We start from the raw sequence: 18,741 nt of genomic DNA, 5'->3' as shown, positions 1-18,741 counted from the left end.
AAACCGTTTTCTCGTTTCCCCATACGCACGTGCCGCTTCTCCAAGTTTGTTAGAAGAGAAATGGGTAAACGCAGACGGGCTGTGGGCCTTAATAAAACCCGACCCGGCCCATGCTCCTTGGAGTTTAAAATTGGGAAATAAAAAAAAATAAAAAAAATTCAAGCTCTGTGAATCAAAGAAGCTCTCTCTGCTATGGCGGAAGGAGGAGGGGAAGAAGATGACTACATGGGGGACCTCTCTCGATTTGTCTCTCCAGAAGCTTCCGTTCCTCTCTCGAAAAAGGTAAGGTTTCTCCGGAACTCTAGTCTAGTTTTGATTTGTTGGTGAGCAAAATCGGGGACTGTAATGGTGTCTATCTCTGTCAGGTATCGAATAGCAAAGCCTCCGGTGTTCAAGCCGCTAAGAAAAAACCCAAAGCAGTGAATTGGCAAGAGCAGCGTAAGATTGATAGGGAGAGAAAGCAACGAGAGGAGGATGAGAAAACGTTGGCGAATATAGAGGCGCCTATTCCGCAATCCAACATAGGGTTCAAGCTTTTGAAGCAAATGGGGTATACCCCAGGGTCTGCCCTTGGGAAGGAGGGGTCGGGCCGGGCTGAACCGGTGAAGGTTGATATCCGGCGGTCGAGAGCTGGAATTGGGAGGGAGGATCCTCATAAGGAGAAGAGGAAGAGAGAGGAGGTGAGGAGTGAGGAGGAGAAGAGGAATGAGGAGAGCTTGATGGAGGAGTTTGGGTGGAGGAAGAAGTCACAGTGGCGGATTCGGAGAGTTGTGGTTAATTTTAACAAGGCCAAGGCGGTTTTGGATCAGTTGGAGAATAAGGAGGTTGTGCCGAATGAGGATGAGGAAGAGGAGGGGGGAGAGTCGGAAGAGGAAGAGGAACAGATTACAGAAGAGGTATGGTATTCTCAGATGGGTCTGGTTGAGCATGTTTTGAGATTAATTGTGAGGGAAATTGGGTCTAAAACCATGTTTGGTAGGAATAGCAGAGACTGTTGGATGATTCTGATCATTGTCATTCAAATCGAAAACTGACATTGGGTTAAGTTTTAGTTGAGTTCCATTACATGAACTGATCTAGCAAGTTGAAAAGAATGATCTCTTTTTGCGGTTGAGCTATAGCTATTATGTAATGTTGTGTGTGCTTGAAGAATTTAAATAAAGTTTTGTTCAGCATGTCATTGCTCTACCCACTGATATTCGGATTTCCATTGTCCTTGTATGTTTAGTGATCAAGTGGAGACTTAAATTAGACTTGGGATAAACTATAGGGAGATGGTGTTAAAAGAATAGAATAATGACTTAAATTGAGCTTGGGAATCACTTTAAGAATGTCAAAAGAAAGTTTCAGCTTTGTACATGTAACAACCAAGAGCGAAAGCCAAGGAAATTTAACCTGGTTTTTGCAGCTCGGCTTTTCCACATTCTCTTTCCTTGGTGTAATAGGATTAGGTCATTCTCCATTTGCTTATGGATTTAAGAGTGTGCTTGTTCAGTCAAGTCTGTTAAGCATGTGCAGTGTTTCCTCCTGTTCCTACTTAACTCCTCTTCTGTTTATTACCTTTTGATTATTGCTTGATATTACTCAATAGACCTAAAAATTATTTGTTCGTCGAAAGAACCTGCCCTGATGATTTTTCTGTTCTTGTTGCAGGATTTACAAGAGATATTGATGAAACTGAGAGATGAACATCGATACTGCCTCTTCTGTGGATGCCAGGTAAGCATAGTACGTGGCTGTGCATAGACTTGATGTTTACTTTCCAAGAAGGAATTTGAGCTGTAATTGCTTGTGTGCAATGGTAGAACCCCAATCCAGTTTTTTTTTATTGTGTTGTTACAAATTTTGCTTTTCATTTCAGTATGAATCAATGGAGGAACTATTATCCAGCTGCCCTGGAACTAATGAAGACGATCACTGAACTTAATTCCCGATGTGTGGACATGCCCAGAATGTATTCCATGTTTGACAGAGAATACTGAGGGGTACACCTCTATTTGGAGATGGGTGTACTTGCTTGCAATGAAGGATTTTTCGTGCTTGCAGCCGACTTACTGTGCCTTGATATGCAACTCTGTGAGTCAATAGCCAGTAGGGAAGTAAATTTCTGCAGGCCTGGAGCTAGCCCCTTACCTCAGAGGGAGGTGCCGTTAGGAACGCCTCTGAGCATTGGTTGAGTATTCTCCCATATGGGGATAGTGTATAAGATGTAGAATTTGTCATGCATATACATCGGAGGCCAAATGCTACTACACCTATCAACTAGGGTACTTAATTGAAAGGCTGAAGCCGAATGCTACTACAAGTTAATGTTGGTTTGTGGCTATGGCATACTTGTCTTTCTTTCTTCTTCTTGTTTTTTGTTTTTTGTTTTTTGTTTTGGCAGTATTGGACTGCAAACCTCTTGAAACATTGATTAATCCCTAAAAGATTTCAACTGGTAAAGATTTTAATTATTGAAAATAGATTCCAGAGACCCTTTATAATACAGTGCTTCATCTTAGGTTCCAAAGCTTAGATGCTTTACAATCTGCAAGGAATCAGGTCTCCCCAGTGAAGTCGTTCATCAATTAATGAATTGGTTCGACTGTGTGGGTCATCGGTTTGAACTCACACTTGTTTATGGCCATAATGCAATTTCAGCTCTGTTCGTTGGAGCACAGATGATGGATTATTTACCAGCTCCCTTTGGATACTTTCGTTTTTACCTCAAACCAGTTGAATTAAAATTAAGAATAAGCTACTTTCATATGGCAAGCACAGCACCTGAGTGAACCAGTGTTTCAAAGTAAACCCTTAAAATACCACCGATCACAGGATTGCAATTCAAGCAGTAGCTTAATGGTAGTTAGGCAGTTCGAGCCTTCCAAGGCTAACCTTAATCAGATTCTTAGTCTCAAGTCTTAACACATAAAAGGAGAGTCAGTTTGGGTTTCACCCAACAAGAAGCCATAGTTAACCAGCAAAAGTTACCGAAGTTTTAGGCTTGGATCACAAATAGACACTGAAAGGCTACTTTTAAAGAGACCAATGCATGTGTTGACTGGAGGAGTCGTAGCCCCTGGAGTTTCCAAGTTCCATATTTTGCTGCCTCCTACCCTGTTGAGACAACTCGAGCTCACTAGAGTAATGACTGTTATGAGGCTGCGAAATTTGACCAAGACCCAGATCAGGAAGCATCTGATGCGAACTGCTACCAGCCTCATTTCCCTTGAAACCCCATGATGTGGTTGGAAATGGATTGATGGTGCCAACATTAGCTGATTGGGCCACGGGTGCCCCTTGGGTGTTTATGAAGGCATTTGTCCCAACACCGCGGTTTCTAGAGTCCCATGGTTGATTTGACAGAAGAGAGAGAGCACAGCTCGAGTCAGTGACTCCTGTGACGCATTCTCCCGGAGGAATTCCAGGACCAGGATAACTGGTACCACCGGCTGACCCTTGCAGGTAAAGATCAGATCGAGTATTCTCAGGGTTGCTCTGCCATGGATGTTGAAGAAACTTTCCGGTGGCAGTGACAGTTTGATTTCCAGGTGGCCGCTCAGAAGTTCTTGCAGTTGGCCATTCATCTCTCCCAGCCCTTGGGTATGCAGTGAAGTCCATCAGAAAGCTTCCAACTCGGCTGGTGTTTTCTATCATTCCACGTACAGTTGTCAAGTAGGATAAAAAGAAATGAAATTATACACAATATACAGCTGTTATAGAGTGCAACTTGACTGATGATTTGGTAATGGCTAACCATAAATAGACGAAGAGAGACGGCCAAAACGTGTAGACATCATGGATCCAGGTTGTGGCTTTCTCCTACGCTCATTATGACCAGCCAGACGTCTACGGCAACTACGTTTCCCTTGGTCAAATTCAGGAAGTTGATGAAATCTGGACAGAGATATCATATTATTAGTTAAATTTGTAATTAAAGAAAATCATTTCTCATCTTACTAGCTCTCGACCAAAGACGAAGCACATTGTAAACTAAACAAAATATATATTGGACTACTTGGGACAATTGTTTGTGTAGTTTGGCTACGCGGAGGGTCTGGAATTTATTTTGTAATGGCATAAGACACAACTGATGAGACATTGAATTCGCCAGATCACACCACTGAAATGTTCTTTCACAAACCATGGCAGAAATAGCTAGACTTACTTTGCAATCAAATATACTAATAAACATAAATTCAGAGCACACTAGTTGAACTGCCAAACAGAAACAAAAACAGATGTCATCCTCCACAATCCAACACAATACACTGCTATGAATTTACAAAATAAAAAGCATCTAATTAACCTAATAATCAAATGCTGCTAGTTTGAAAGGACAGACTTAGGTTTAATTATGCAAGACTTTTTTTTTTTTGACGGCATATGCACGAGACTGATGTGTACACTTTTCTGTCACTAGACCGAGAGCACTGAATAAGTGAAGTATTACTTGCCATATCTAAATTTGTTGTCTCATTCTCGTAGCTCTCAAGTTACACCTATGATTTATTATTTAGATAGTCTTGTATGCTTGGTACGGCAGTATAACTAGGCAAGTAAATTTTTAATGGTGGACCTACCATCACATATATCCAATAAGAAAGTTCGAATGCCAAAAAGAAACATCATAACTGTAGGTTTATTCTATGTGATTTGTGAAGTAAATTTAACAATAAGGCATATATTAAATCCATCACACATTCAGTTATATATAAACCTAGATTATCCTCAAAACCATCTAGCGCATGTAAGAATTGCACGGTTCCCACATATGAGTTCAAATCAATTAAGAACAACCATAACTTATAGAAATGTGAGTTCAATAAGTATGACAGCACAGTGCTACAAGCAATTGATGACTCATCATTCCTCAAGTAGGAATGAGAACTGCTTTTGATGGTCTGCGGCGTCGATGCAACATTTGAACTCCACCATAACTTTACATGAGGCTTGCCAGGAATCAAATCTAGCATCTAATGGATCTTAACAAAAAGGAATGCACATTTGATAATCAGATTATTGGGACAGAATTTGGTATTGGACATCATTGCGGGTTCTATTTCCTATGATTTCCAGGATATACCTTTCTTCCTCATTCATGAGGATTTGAAGTCTTAAATAGTCTGTTAAGGATTTGAAGTCGTAAATAGTATGTTAGTTGAGCATTCTCTTCCTCAGAATAGGATGTCTCCTGAATAGTATCTCCCAAATAGTATGTCAGGATTTAAATATAGATTAGGTAGTTGTGCTAACCCACTATCTTAAGCATCTGATGGTAGGTTAGAGGCTCTACCTGTGGCATAGCTTCTCCAATAGGCTTTTTCTATTCTAATACGAACTCTGTGTTTCTTTTAATATTACATAACATTGGGGATTTTTATGTAAATATGGTCCAACGAAAATGAATTTTAACATTTTTCTCCAAACTCAGAGCTGGTAAATGGTAGCTAAAAGTTCAGTTCACCTACAAACACTAGCAAGCACAAGTGGAGTATGCCAACTACCCTAGATGTTTAATCTTAGAAGATAAATGTTTCTACACATTAACAGTGCTGTAGTAATGAAGTCAAAATTGTATTTACCAAACTTGAGCTTTTTTCTAAACCAAAGTTAGACAGACAAAGAAAGTAATTGATAGCTTTTGGAAACCTCAAGGTAAAGATTGGCCAGATATAGCATGCCAGAAATTGGTTATAATTCAGAGGACCCCAGAAATTTCCATGATTAGTAAAAGGAGGGCTGATTTCCATGACAGTCATACGAACCATTGAAATCCACCTTTAAGTAGAAGGACTCCAAAAGACAAACATTAATTGAGGAAGCCATGGTGTCTAAATTCATCATAATACATAATTTGTTTTGGGAAAAATATGCTCTTCCACAGCCAGAAAGAACCCAAATAAATTTTTTTTTTTAATCAATAAACCAAAAAAAAAAAAAAAAAGGCAGAGAGCCTTGTACAAACAAACTTAGAGAATAGCCTCTTAAGAAAACTATCTGGGAGAACAAGCCATCAGGCTAGAACATTCAATGCAGGAGGCATACAAGTAGCCAGACCAGCTTTCCATGTAAATCAACAAAAACAGGACTAAACAACACACACCCAATCAGAAAACAAACAAATCCAAAAGCCCCATCAAGGTCCAACCTAAATAACACTTGAAAAAGTTTATGCTCAACTGTGAAACAGCACAACTGAAATTTAAACCAAAAAGGAGCAAAAAGGGGGTGGGGGGGCTAGTTAGTAGTGGTTGCTGACCTGCTACACTGCTGGCAAAACCGCTGTTCAAGGCCGGCAACAATAACAGTAGGGGTCTTGGAGTGCATGGCACACACTTTGTGCCTGGAATAGTAAGCTTTAACACCACTCAGATCTACGTTGCAGCCCTCCACCTGGCACCTCGGAGGCTGGCCCTGATGGACCAACCCACCACCGCCACCACTCCTCTGCTTCTTGGGCGGCGTGGCCCCGGAGGAGGAAGAGCCGGCAGACCCTGACCCGGATTTGGGTGGGTTGGGTCCGAGAGCAGCGTCCTCAAAGTAGATTTTGCGGCCGAATTTGAGGCCGTTGAGGGACTCCTCGGTGGAGGAGTTGTTGGGTGGGGAGGAGGAGCTGCCTCCTGAGTCAGTAGTGGTCATAGAGGTCGAGCCCATTACAGTAGATTGAGAAAAAGAGACCTCTGCTCGTCTCTAGAGCCCATTCATCATCATCATAATTGTGTGAAGAAATTAGAAATGAATGGAGAGAGAGAAAGAGAGAGAGAGTATAGTCTAGTCTAAAGGAGTGGTAGTGATCAGAGGATGATAAAGTTGCTGCTGGCTCAGTGTGGAGGGAGAGGGGCACGCAGCCACCTGACAGTGGCCCATGCCAGCTCGCTCGCAGTCTCAGAGAGAGAGAGAGAGAGAGAGAGAGAGTTTGTTTTGTTTCTGAATTGGAGTGATGCACTTGTCTGAGAGACACTCTGTGACTGTGTACAAAAATAATGGAGCAAAACACAGAAAAAAGGTGAGAACTGATTGATGGGTAGGACAGGAGTATGCACTTTTTGAGCTTCCTGCTTCTATACTCTCTCTCTCTCTCTACTGCTGGCACAGGCAAAGGGGGTAGCTTTACCAGAAGCTCCTTTTAAGTGCTTGATAATTACACTTGCTCAATTCTCCCAAAGATTATAACTTTTCTTTTTTTTGCCTTGGGGATGGGGATATTATTATGCTACTCTGCCCTATGGAGGAGATATGGTGCCCACATGCATCTCCATGCATGGGACCCACCATTTGGATTACCTGATTTCAATTGTCTAATTTGCCCCTCTCTTTTTCTTTTTTCTTTTTTCTTTTTTCTTTTTCTTTTTCTTTTTAATCATTCAACAAAAATGAGTTATTTTTTGTGGAATTGAGAACACCAATGATCACATGCGACAATACAAATAGATAAAGGGAATGGATATTATCAAATTCACTTTTTTGTTATTAAAAAAAAATAAAATTGACTACAAATATCAATAGCTCAGCTCATATCAACTAATAAGGACTGAAGAATTTTCTAGTTACAACACATCTAAAAATATTTTATCTTGTACAAAAAGATATGGGTCCGGTTCAAGGAACACATAAATTTACACTATTTATTAGCCTTTAGATGAAACTACATCCAACGGCTCTTATATCTTTAGTAAATGATGTGGCAAGTGTGTAGGAATAAAATACATTCCTTTATTAAACATACAAAAATGGAAAAAGGGATACTACATTGAGAAAAAATAAAGCAGATGGCTCAATGAAACAACCAAGCGCCACCATCGTTTGTAACTGAATCAATCGCGCCACCATGTTCTTGGCAAACAATGACAAATCAGTTTTTCTGCGACTCTCTTTCTTTTGTTTTTCTTTCTCTCTCTTTGTACATAATATGCTCTCACTAATATCTAGCCAAGGATTAGCCGGTCGCCATAAATGGATGAATCAGACCTAGCTTGTATTTTTATGCAATTTCTTTCTAGCATCATAATTGATAATTGATGTGGTAATGAGAAATTCTTAATGTGAGGATTTGTGGATTGAAATTTTGACTAGATTATCATTGAAAATTAGAAACGTACATGAGTTTTCAATTCATGACATCGAGAAAACCTACTGCCATTCCGTAATTTCATATTTGTGCAATCTAAGATTGATCCATCGATATGTGCCCCTGTACATGGTATTCGATCGCATGGTATTCCAATACTGCTTGACAGGTTCTTAATAAGCTGTCTCACTTCAATAATTCTCTTCACTTTGATCTACTTGGGATATCTGGTTCATTCATGAATATATTTGGATCGTGCAGGGAGATAATTATATATGGTCTCCTTTGGGGGTTTACTAATGGCGCACCACCATATATAGACAAATAGCAAACATCTTATCTGCTTTGCATGAATTTTGAGAGAGAGGAGGGGGAGGGGGCTCTGTTTGTCGCTGTCGAGGAACACATATGGTGGTATGGCTGGCTCAATTGTGGTGGCGGGTAGGTTGTTGTTTCTTTTTTTGTTGAATTTATTTTCAAATTTCTTATATTTAATAAAGATGATATGGTTTATTTTATATAAATTGCCACATCATTTAGTGAAGCAATATGAACCATTGGATATAGTCAAATCTAATGTCTAATAAAGAGTGTAAAAATATGTGTAAAACTTTGTGTCCCTTGATCCTGTATATTTAAAAGTTAACTAACATTGTGATTTTTTTAGAAAGAAATGACAACTATATTTCAATAGAGATAGTATTACAGAGATGTGTAGCATAGCTATGGCTGACCATGTTGAACGAGCTCAAGCCGTATATCGCACCACTTCCATCAACCTGTCGATAGTAGACTCGCTTTTCAACAAGTCTACAACACGAAAATACTTGTATCTCTTATGAGATAAATACATATAAGACCAAATTTCCTAGGCATGAAATTATTATATAACGCAATACTACTCGCTAGAAAATAATTAAAAATGTCAATCTCAACTTACCCGTAAACTTGTAAGAAAACTAAAGTAAAATAACTATCGATTCTTAGTAAAAGAAACTAGGATCCAAACATGTCTTCGTCGATTTGGTGCCTAGTCTTTGCTAGAGAACAAGATCGAGTAATCATAAAGCAGATTTGTTGGGGATATCGCGCGCTGAAGACATGACTATGCACCCATTAATGCGGAGAAGACAAAGACCTCTAGCCTCGATCAATACTAGCTAAGCATGCCACCAAACTGCAAATAGATGACCTTTGACTTTGCCGCCAGCCTCCTTGCTCGCTCAACCTCTCTATTGTTCACTTTGGTACCACCAGTCTATTTTATTGTTAAAATCTCAGTTAAATCAAGAAATTTTATAAAACAATAGTCTATCTCAAGTATATCTAAAAATATATGAATTTTAGAAAGAATTGTTGTAATTATTTAATTCTATTTAATGTTTTGTATATAATTTAATTTGAAAACAAAATCTACTATATCAGCTTACTACACGCGCTCGCAATGCTTTTCTTACTTTTTTGGATTTATACTTTTAGGTTAAGAAAAATCTTTTTAGTTATTAGATAAAATTTTATATAGGGATTAAAATGTCAACAATAAAATAAAATAAAAAATTATTAAAAAATTACTTTAGTTCCCCCAGTCTCGCAAGCACAACTTTCTAGTTTCCACCACTCTTACATCCATCGGGTGTGTAAGCATTAGTAGTATAATGAATATACATAAGTGCAAGATGCTACTGAATGCAAACAAAGTGATATTTAGAAACAAAGAAAAAATTAAGTTAACTATCAAAAAAATTAAAATTCAATGAACATTTGTAAATCTTTTAAATTAATATTAGCTATGATTAGTGATTACTTTTTTTCAATTAATTATCACTTCAAACCATAAAGAAAATTCATTTTTAACTTTTTGGCCTTCACTGTGAAGTACAAGCTGAAATTGACAATCTCACTTTGATGTGCAAAGAAATCATGTTCCATTTTGACATGCAAAGAAATGGAACCCACCAGACTCTTTTTCTTATCTTTTATGTCTTTCCTGCAAGTATGTGTTGTCCATTCTCACTTTTTCATTAGCCAAAATCACACTGTTTTTCCTTTCTTATTTTGTATTCCTCTTTTGTGGTTAAGAACTAGTGAGAAGTTAAGAACTATATTTGCAAGAACCAATTTGGCATTCGACAAAAAACAATTTGCAAGAAGAAACAAAAACAGAAAACAGAAAACAAAAAAATTGAGTTAATTTGTCATTGATTCACCTATCGGTAATTTTCTCTTGTTCTTACTTTGGTTTTTTTTTTTTTTTGACAATTCTTATTTTTATTTCTACTTGAGAAAATTATATAGAGCTATTTACCAATAAGGTAAACTGTCCCGTTCTAATACCCAGGCGCAAAGGGTGTCGAGCTAAAGACCATGCAGTCTTCAATAATTCACGCAAAGCTGAGCCCCACATATAAGAGACATCAATATTGAAGAAAATCATAAACCTGCCAGTTATTAAACCAATTTCAGCTTGCAATTATTCACATAAATGAGTACTTCGATTCCCAAAACGAACATGTAGAAGAAATAATTGCTTAACAAATCGTTATAATTGCATAACTTATCTTAATTGAAAGGGGAAATGATCATTTACCCAATTTTAGAGTTAATTAACCTCACTTACTCAAACACTCTAAGAGATTGCCCACTTACCAAAACACTCTAAGAGATCATTTCCCTAATACCCAATTAAGTATTTTTTTTATTCTTTTTTATTTATTTTTGATACATTTTTGCCCTCTCTTTCTTTGTTACTTAGAGAGATAAGTCATCGGAGACCTTGCCGGACTTCGGTGACCAGTAGCAGGCCGCGGACTCCTGTGATCGGACTCCGGCGATCGGTGACCGGAATCCGGCGACCGGCTACCGGACTAGTGATCGGATTCCGACATCTGATTTTATTGCCCTAATAATACCCTGTAATCATATTATTGCTCCCAATACTCATATTATTTTCCCCCAATACTCATATTATTGCCCCCAATACTCATATTTTTGCCCCGCAATAGACATGTATAACTACTCAATAAAACTTTTTTTTTTCATTATTCTTTCTTCTTTCCTTATAAGACTTCTGCCAAATTTACCAAAAAAAAAAAAAAAAAAAATAACGACGCCGTCCAACAGAGTGACGTCGTCCGAGCCCTGCCAGCGTAGCCCAGACCCGAACTTGGAGCGTGGAGCTTCGGAGATTCCCGGACCTCTGACAAACAAAACCGGCGAAGCCCAGACCCGAACTTGGCGCGTGGAGCTTCGGAGCTTCTCGGACCTCTGACGAACAAAACCGGCGTCGCCTCTGTCCAGATCCGCTCCGACGAAATGCCCTGTGCATATACTAACCTCAGCCGTTCTACGTCTTCTGCACTGCGATCCAAAACCGAACGCAGTAGTCGCCTCGATCTTGGAGATGCAAGACTCGTCGGGGGTCTTGGAGGCCACCAGAAATAGAGGAATTGTAGAGAGAGGTTGGGCAATTTAGGGTTTGTAGTTTGGGATATGAGTACGAAGCAGTAAGAGAGAGAGAGATAGAGTCTGGGAGGAGAAGGGGAGTCGAGAGAGAGAGAGAGAGTATGAGGGCAATACTGTCAAACACTGTTAAATTGTAAATAATCAAAATTAAAATGTCAGGGGGTAAATCGGTAGTCATGAGAAAAGTTATGGGGAAATTTGACTATTTTGCTTTTTTTTTTTTAATAGTTTCTATCCCTCATGTCAGTGAGATTTGAACTCTTGATCTCCACAATGTTAATTAGGCCAGCAAAGCAACATGCCACGACTCACCGACAATTATATTTGACTTCCAAGTTTGGTGAGTTATCATGTACTCTTTAACCAACCTCTATCACTAATAGGCATGTCAATAGAGTAATAGACCAGACCAACCTACAAAATATGCACGTTTAAATTTTGCCTACTCTTTTTTTTTTTGGTCAAAGTAGTACTACTTCATTAATCAGCCTAAAGGGATAAACCCTGTTTGGGCCCAAAATGAGCATTTTGGCCTGACAAGGCACGTCTTGGAGAAATTGAGCCAATGTCAGTGGCTCAAGCTATATATTGTCGACAAGTTCGAAATATATATTTAGAGGCTAAATAAAGCCTACTATGGAAGCATGAAAAGTCAACTATAGCACATTTTCCTACTTCGGCTAGGAGAAACCGAGCTAAACAGAAGGAGCGTCCGCCTGACCAAATGAACTCTAAATGAGCTGAAACTCTTCAGATACATTCTAGACAGCCCAAGGATCATTTCTTATGAAAAGTTCCAGAGCTAGTTTTGAGTGGAAGGCCTTCAAACAATCAATCCAATTTTCTGCAGAAGCAAAACTGAAAAACTGGACCTGTAAGAGGTCCAGCAGCATTTCCGGCCCAACCACATGAAAATAAATTTTGAAATTTTACCACAATAATCTACATTCATGGTGTATAATTTCATATGAAGAAATTGAAGGTTGAATCTGAGTTCTTAGTGGATATAAAAATTGAAGGATAAGGGAGCAGAAAATGACTTAAACCTAACAAATTCCATTAGGTGTTTAAGTATTCAAACCTAACATTCCATTAATGTTTTAAGTGCTAAAACCTAACCCATTATGAGTTGTTTAAGGCCAAATAGTGTTGCTTGGTAGCCTATATATAGAGGCTACAACAAGTATCATAAAAACCTCTTGATCGCCTTGTTCAAGTATTTGCCTTGTTCTCCTTGAGTTGGTGCTCTCCTCGTCCACAATCACTTGAAAGAAGTCAGGTCAAGGGACACCCCCGACGACCGCACCGGAACGGTGCTGGCACGCCCGCGCAAGAAAAGATACTGTTGACCAGCTCAAGGAAAATTGGAGCCAAACAAACCCAATGAGGGAGCTCAAAAGCACAGAAATACAAGATAAACTAGAACACGAAAATTACATCTCTAACCTAATACCACATGGATCAAGTCAAAATAGAGCAACCCTAAAAATTAAAAAGAAAAGAGAAAAATGCACCATCAGTGCCTCAACTATTGTGCACCGGCCAAGTTGATACCCAGACTCTCAGAGCTATTTCGCTATCAATGAGATATTTCCGTCAGATTTCGCTGACGGCTCCGTTAGACGCGTGACGTGGCAAGCACATGGACCCCAAAAATGCCATGAAATGACTTAAATGACCCTAGATTTATTTATTTATTTTTTTACAATTTCCTCTCTTCTTCTTCTTATTCTTCTTCTTCCTTTGTTCTTGTTGCTGCGATCTCAATCTTCCCAGAAAGCTTTACTTTTTTTTTTTTAGTTCAAGAATCAACTTTCATTAGTCCAGAACATAATTACAGTATATATAATGTTTACATCAACCCCGAGACTGATTACATGGGTTTTAGAGGAAGAATAGCCTGGAAAAAGTCTGATGCACACATAAAACATTACAATCATTTTAAATAAACCGTAATGCAATGGTACATAATTAATTGGGGATAAAAATTGAATCAATCAAGTTCCCCTTTCCAGGCACATTTGAGGGTACAAGCTTTCACTGCACCAACTGGACTGGACATATTCGTGGGCTTAGCAAGCCGCCGACTCCTCTTCTTCGTCGTGGCCTCTCTCTCGGCTTCCAATCCTTCACTCTCTCGCCCAGCAACTCTGCACAGCACAACTCAACATGAACACCACCATCTGCATCATCAACATTGCCATCAAAACACCGCATTCCAACCTCACCAATAGTTTGGCCTACGAATGAAGAGAGAAGTGAGATTCCGGAAATCATGAGAAACGCCATACCCACCATTGAAGCTGCTTGGACTGCTCGAGCTACGCTCTAAGCTTTGGAACACTATTTTCCTCAACGAGTTCATTCTAGGGCTGCTCGAGCTCCGTCCCACCCTCGCCGCCTGATCCGCCGCTGCTCTCTGCTCTATTTCCTGAATCTTGACTGCTGTTTTGGCCAGCGCCGTCTTGCGGTGGAAGGAGAACATTGGGTTCGGGTTCGGGTTCGGGTTCGAATTCGGGTTCGGTTTGTCCGAATCGAGGGAGAGTCGGTGCAGGTCGTTGTGCTCGTGCCCTGAGGACGAGAGCGAGAGGCGCGAGGAGATGGAGATGGAAACGCTATACCCATAGACATTGCAATTGGAAACCCTAGGTTTATTGCTTGTTTCTTGATTTTGGGGGTAGGCTGAATTTTCTTTCTGGGAAGATTGAGATCGCAGCAACAAGAACAAAGGAAGAAGAAGAAGAAGAAGAAGAAGAAGAAGAAGAAGAAGAAGAAGAGGAAATTGTAAATATATATATATATATATATATATATATAAAATCTAGGGTCATTTAAGTTATTTCATGGATTTTTGGGGCCCACGTGCTTGCCACGTCACACGTCTAACGGAGCAGTCAACGAAATCTGACGGAAGTACCTCATCGATAGCGAAATATGAGTTCAGGTATCACATTGGTAGCACTGAGAGTCTGGGTATCAACTTGGCCAGTGCACAAGAGTTAAGGCACTGATGGTGCATTTTTCTCAAAAGAAAATATCCTAAATCTTAACCACTGCTGCCGCCACCCTAACAATATTGCACAACCATGAAGTGTCGCACAATTATCAACCAAGATGTCGCCAGAAGAGCCAAATTCAAGGGATATAATCCGTGAAACTGATGCCAACAGAAGCTCAAAAAGCAGATCCAATCATACCCAAAATACACGTTAATATGAAGGGAGAACCAACACCTCAGACTAACCTTCTCGTCTCCACCAAAGCCCAAAGATCCGGGAAGGAGCCGCAACCACCAGAAGGGGACAAAAGTTAGCAGCAAAGAAAAATTATAACGCTGAATGGGGGGTGAAACACCCATGCATGAGCACTTATACTCCTCTAGGTAAGTGCTTTTCACTTTATAGAAGCAGCCATGAGAACCTCCATGGAAGTCAGTGGTAGAGGGAGGGGAGTTGGTATAGGATATTGGGTGGGAGGAGTTATGGGGGTTGATCTCACATCTGAAGAAATACAGAGATAACTGAGAAGAAAATATAAGAAGAACAGAGTAAAAGAGGCTTATCTAGGTATGGACAAAGCCAGTAAAATCACCACAAAGGGTATAAAGGATTATGGTTGGGGATGGAGGCAAATGAGGAGTGAAGCAAATGGAGGTGAGTGAGGATGGAGGGTATGCTGCCAGTTAACTCTAAATGGGATGGGAAAAACTGAAAACTCTAGAGAAAGGAAGAAGCTGAAAACTCTAGAGAGAGGCAGCTTCTGCCTCTCTAGAGTTTTTACTCGCATGTAAATTTGCCTACTCTCTAAATGGGATGGGAAAGGCTGAAAACTCTAAAGAGAGGAAGAAGCTGAAAACTCTAGAGAGAGAGAGAGAGAGGAAGAAGCTGAATACCCTCTCTCTCTGGAGTTTTTACTCACAGGTAAATTTACCTACTTTTTTCAAGTTGACATTAAATGACTAAATATGTTTAATTTTACTTGACTATCGTTTCCGTTCAAAAAAATATTGCTTATCTTTATTGTATTTTGCTGGTGAGAAAATGAATAAAAATAAAAAGGCAAAAGAGTTAATAAGTCTCACACACACGAATTCAATATGCCGATATTATTCCTGCTTAAACTTACTGTACAAAAAGAATATGAGTAACAAATTCTTTCTATTAATATTTTGTACATTTAGCCACACGACCTCAACATTTTGTACAAATTCTTTCTATCAGAAAAACGCCTATTACCCAGTCAGAACAATAATAATAAAGCACAAGTTTAAGCTAGCACAGGCCAAGAAGAGTTGTTTATTGTTAATCTAGTTACAAGTACAAGAGGATCGCTAATTGGCTGTTCCAAGTTAGTTGGTCAGTTAAAAAAGGAAGATGGGTGTGTGTCTGTACTTCCATGAGATAGATATCTTCTGCTTGTGATTAGTTTTATACTTTTATACGACTAGTTTCATTGGGTCACAGTCACACTTGTTTTCTTAAAAGGGCCGCAGCAGATGGATTAGACTAAAGCTTTGCTGTACTTAAAGTAGGACTTTACTAATACTATATATGTTTGCCTAGCAAAAACCGAAGTTTGAGCAATGTACTTGTATTTGGTTAAATTTCTAATTATGGAATTATGGTATTCCAAGTCCTCACATGTCAGAATTATTGAATTCGTTGGTCTTCGTTGGTCAAAATGAGGGTGTGCTTGTACTTTAAAATCATAGTATAATTAACCACACACTTTAGCTTCTTCAAGGAGCTATGGCCTGTTGATCTTGCAACAAGTTATCCATGGCAGACATGGCTTCTCAAGGGCCTTCCTTACCAAAATTATTGTTCCCTCACACACAAGCAGCTTGTCCAATCCTCCTGTGTTGTGTGGCCGCCGGTTGATGAGTTCGACTATAATGTTTACAGCCTTGCACAAACACATTACATACACATGTCTTCATTTATTTCGGGAGGGGTTAGGCTAGCAGTGGGTTTGCAAATGTAATGGCGTATTTTCCTTCAAGTCAGGGTAGGTGCTCCCCATAGATTGTGAATGGATTGTTTAGTACGTCGATATAAGTATGGCCGATTGGCCGTATGGACTTTGTTCGTCTTTTATATATCAACAGATTCTTATTTATAGGAAAATAAAATTAGTGGATTATAGTGATTCAAGTTAAATACCTTTCCAAGACCTTTTTTTTTTTTTTTTTCCACTCATTAATCTTATTGATCATTCTTTGAGATCTTCTATAAACATTTAAGAACTAGTTAGTGATTACTTAATTAATAAAACTTAGAATATTTTTTAAACGAAGATCCTCATATTGTTGAAAATAATTCTTCTATCCCAATACCTATTCTTGATTACCAAGATGAATTCATTTGGGGTCGGAATGGTAATTAAATCAGCTTTTGAATTACAAAACCAGCACATTTCTAAACACTCTAAAACTAAGTTACTAAATTTTATGTGGAACTGAATCCTCCCCCAAAGATGAAAGCTTTTAGTTGGCAAATGATTAGGAAAAGGCTAAAAACCAAAGATCAAATTTATTCCAACCATGTTTTTGATCGAAAATGCACTTTTTGTCAAGATGATTTAGAAACCATGGATCATCTCTTCATTCATTACCCTTTTAGTAGTTAAGTTTGGAACTTATTTTCAACCAATTAGTTGCAACCTATTAACTGGAATGGCTCATATATTGCTTGGCTGAACACTATTCATGATTCAAAATCTCAAGATAAAAGAAATGTTTGGAACAGATATTGCTTCTTAATTATAACATCTGGTTTGCAAGAAATAATTTAGTTTTCAGAGATATCAAAGATTTTCCTGCCAAAATTGGTTTTACTTCTGCTTCAATGTTCCAAAATTATAAGCAACAAAACAAACCTTCTACTACTAAAAAGAAAAAATTTGAAAAGCTTATTAGATGGATTCCACCTTCTGAAAATTGTATCAAAATGAATTAAATTTGATGGCTCAGTTCTAAATGATCATTGCTCAACCTCTTCATGCAGGTCTAACAACAAAATACATTCATGGTTTTACTCGACTTCAAATAGAGGGTGACTCAAACATGTTAATAGACAGAATCAATAATCGTAAACTCCTCCCTGGAGAATTCGATTTATTATTCAAGGCATATGTAACCGTAGTAGAAGATTTGAAAGTATCTCATTCCAACATATGTGGCATGGAGCAAATTTCTTGACGGATGTACTGGCTCATATGAGACACAATGTCTCTCAGGATGCAAGTTGGGACAAGTCATTACCATTATCAGCTACACATGCTTTTTAGATAATTCTGGTATAGGTTGTGGAGAGATTCTAACGTAAGGTACTTGTACCACGTGACCGTAGGATTGGCCAATCAGTGCACATGCATATAAGTGTTTTAGATTACTAACTGAAATAACGAATGGTAGTTTCAAAATTTTAGAAACTAGGTGGTACGGCTGTCCTACGTATAAATTTCTCCTAAGTTGTGTTAGGGGAGCTAATATTTAGCTCATTGTTATTTTTTCCTTCATCCAAAAAAAAAAAAAAACGTGCACTTTCAAAATGTTCGAGCACACCTATTAATAAAATTGATATTTCCAATGATTACTTAAAATGAAAATTAACTCTATCTTATCATCTAGCATGATCCCTTCCTTGGTCAAATCATGATTAACTGACCAACTAGCACAGTGCATAGTAACTTTCAAGTGCCTGACCTTGAAGTCTTGAACATAGGTCACGTAGGCTGTAGGCACCTAGAGCCCCAAAAACTATGAGCTTTCCAAGTTTCCGAAATATAAATCAAGGTTCGCCAGCCCAATTGTTTGATTTCCCTTGGACCCTGAAGGCATGTTTGTTTCACATGACTATCATACTCCACCTTAATTTTTATAATAGTTCTGTATTCCTCTAACCTGACTTATACTATACTAATATCTAATCCATGTTTGGTGCTCCAAGCGATAAGAAGAAAGAACACCAGAACAAGCCTGATTAGTGGAGTTGAAAACGAACAGAGGAGAACCAAGTCATGATTAATGATTAACCATGTGATGACCTGAAATTTCGTCATTTAATTCTTGCAAATAATAATGGACCAGTTGTACAAATTATGAGTGTTATGCTTTATTAGTATGTTGTTTGTGAAGTGGTTTTATTTTCGGACGAATAATTATTCGAATTTCACAGATTTAGAGGGCATACGAAGTTTGACTTTTTATACGTTGGGTTTCTCCA

The 18,741-nt window shown here is 38.7% G+C and overlaps 2 protein-coding genes across 2 annotated transcripts; one reads left to right on the top strand and one right to left on the bottom strand.

Annotated features, from left to right (window-relative positions):
- The first annotated feature begins 162 nt into the window (after positions 1-162).
- Positions 163-2,347, top strand: LOC133721051 (uncharacterized). The gene is made up of 4 exons (XM_062147567.1): positions 163-282; positions 366-896; positions 1,654-1,719; positions 1,862-2,347. Exons 1-4 carry the CDS (start codon positions 193-195, stop codon positions 1,919-1,921), a joined length of 747 nt encoding a protein of 248 aa, XP_062003551.1. The 5' UTR covers positions 163-192; the 3' UTR covers positions 1,922-2,347.
- A 376-nt stretch (positions 2,348-2,723) lies between these two features.
- LOC133721050 (squamosa promoter-binding-like protein 14) lies at positions 2,724-7,070 on the bottom strand. Its single transcript, XM_062147566.1, has 3 exons — positions 6,245-7,070; positions 3,740-3,879; positions 2,724-3,632 (listed from the first exon to the last, which is right to left on the bottom strand). The coding sequence occupies exons 1-3, from the start codon at positions 6,637-6,639 to the stop codon at positions 3,019-3,021; spliced, it is 1,149 nt and encodes a 382-aa protein (XP_062003550.1). The 5' UTR covers positions 6,640-7,070; the 3' UTR covers positions 2,724-3,018.
- Between the last annotated feature and the right edge of the window lie 11,671 nt (positions 7,071-18,741).

Source organism: Rosa rugosa, chromosome 7, assembly GCF_958449725.1.
Source record: "Rosa rugosa chromosome 7, drRosRugo1.1, whole genome shotgun sequence".
NCBI lineage: Eukaryota > Viridiplantae > Streptophyta > Magnoliopsida > Rosales > Rosaceae > Rosa > Rosa rugosa.
This window is presented reverse-complemented; position numbering and strand designations above follow the sequence as displayed.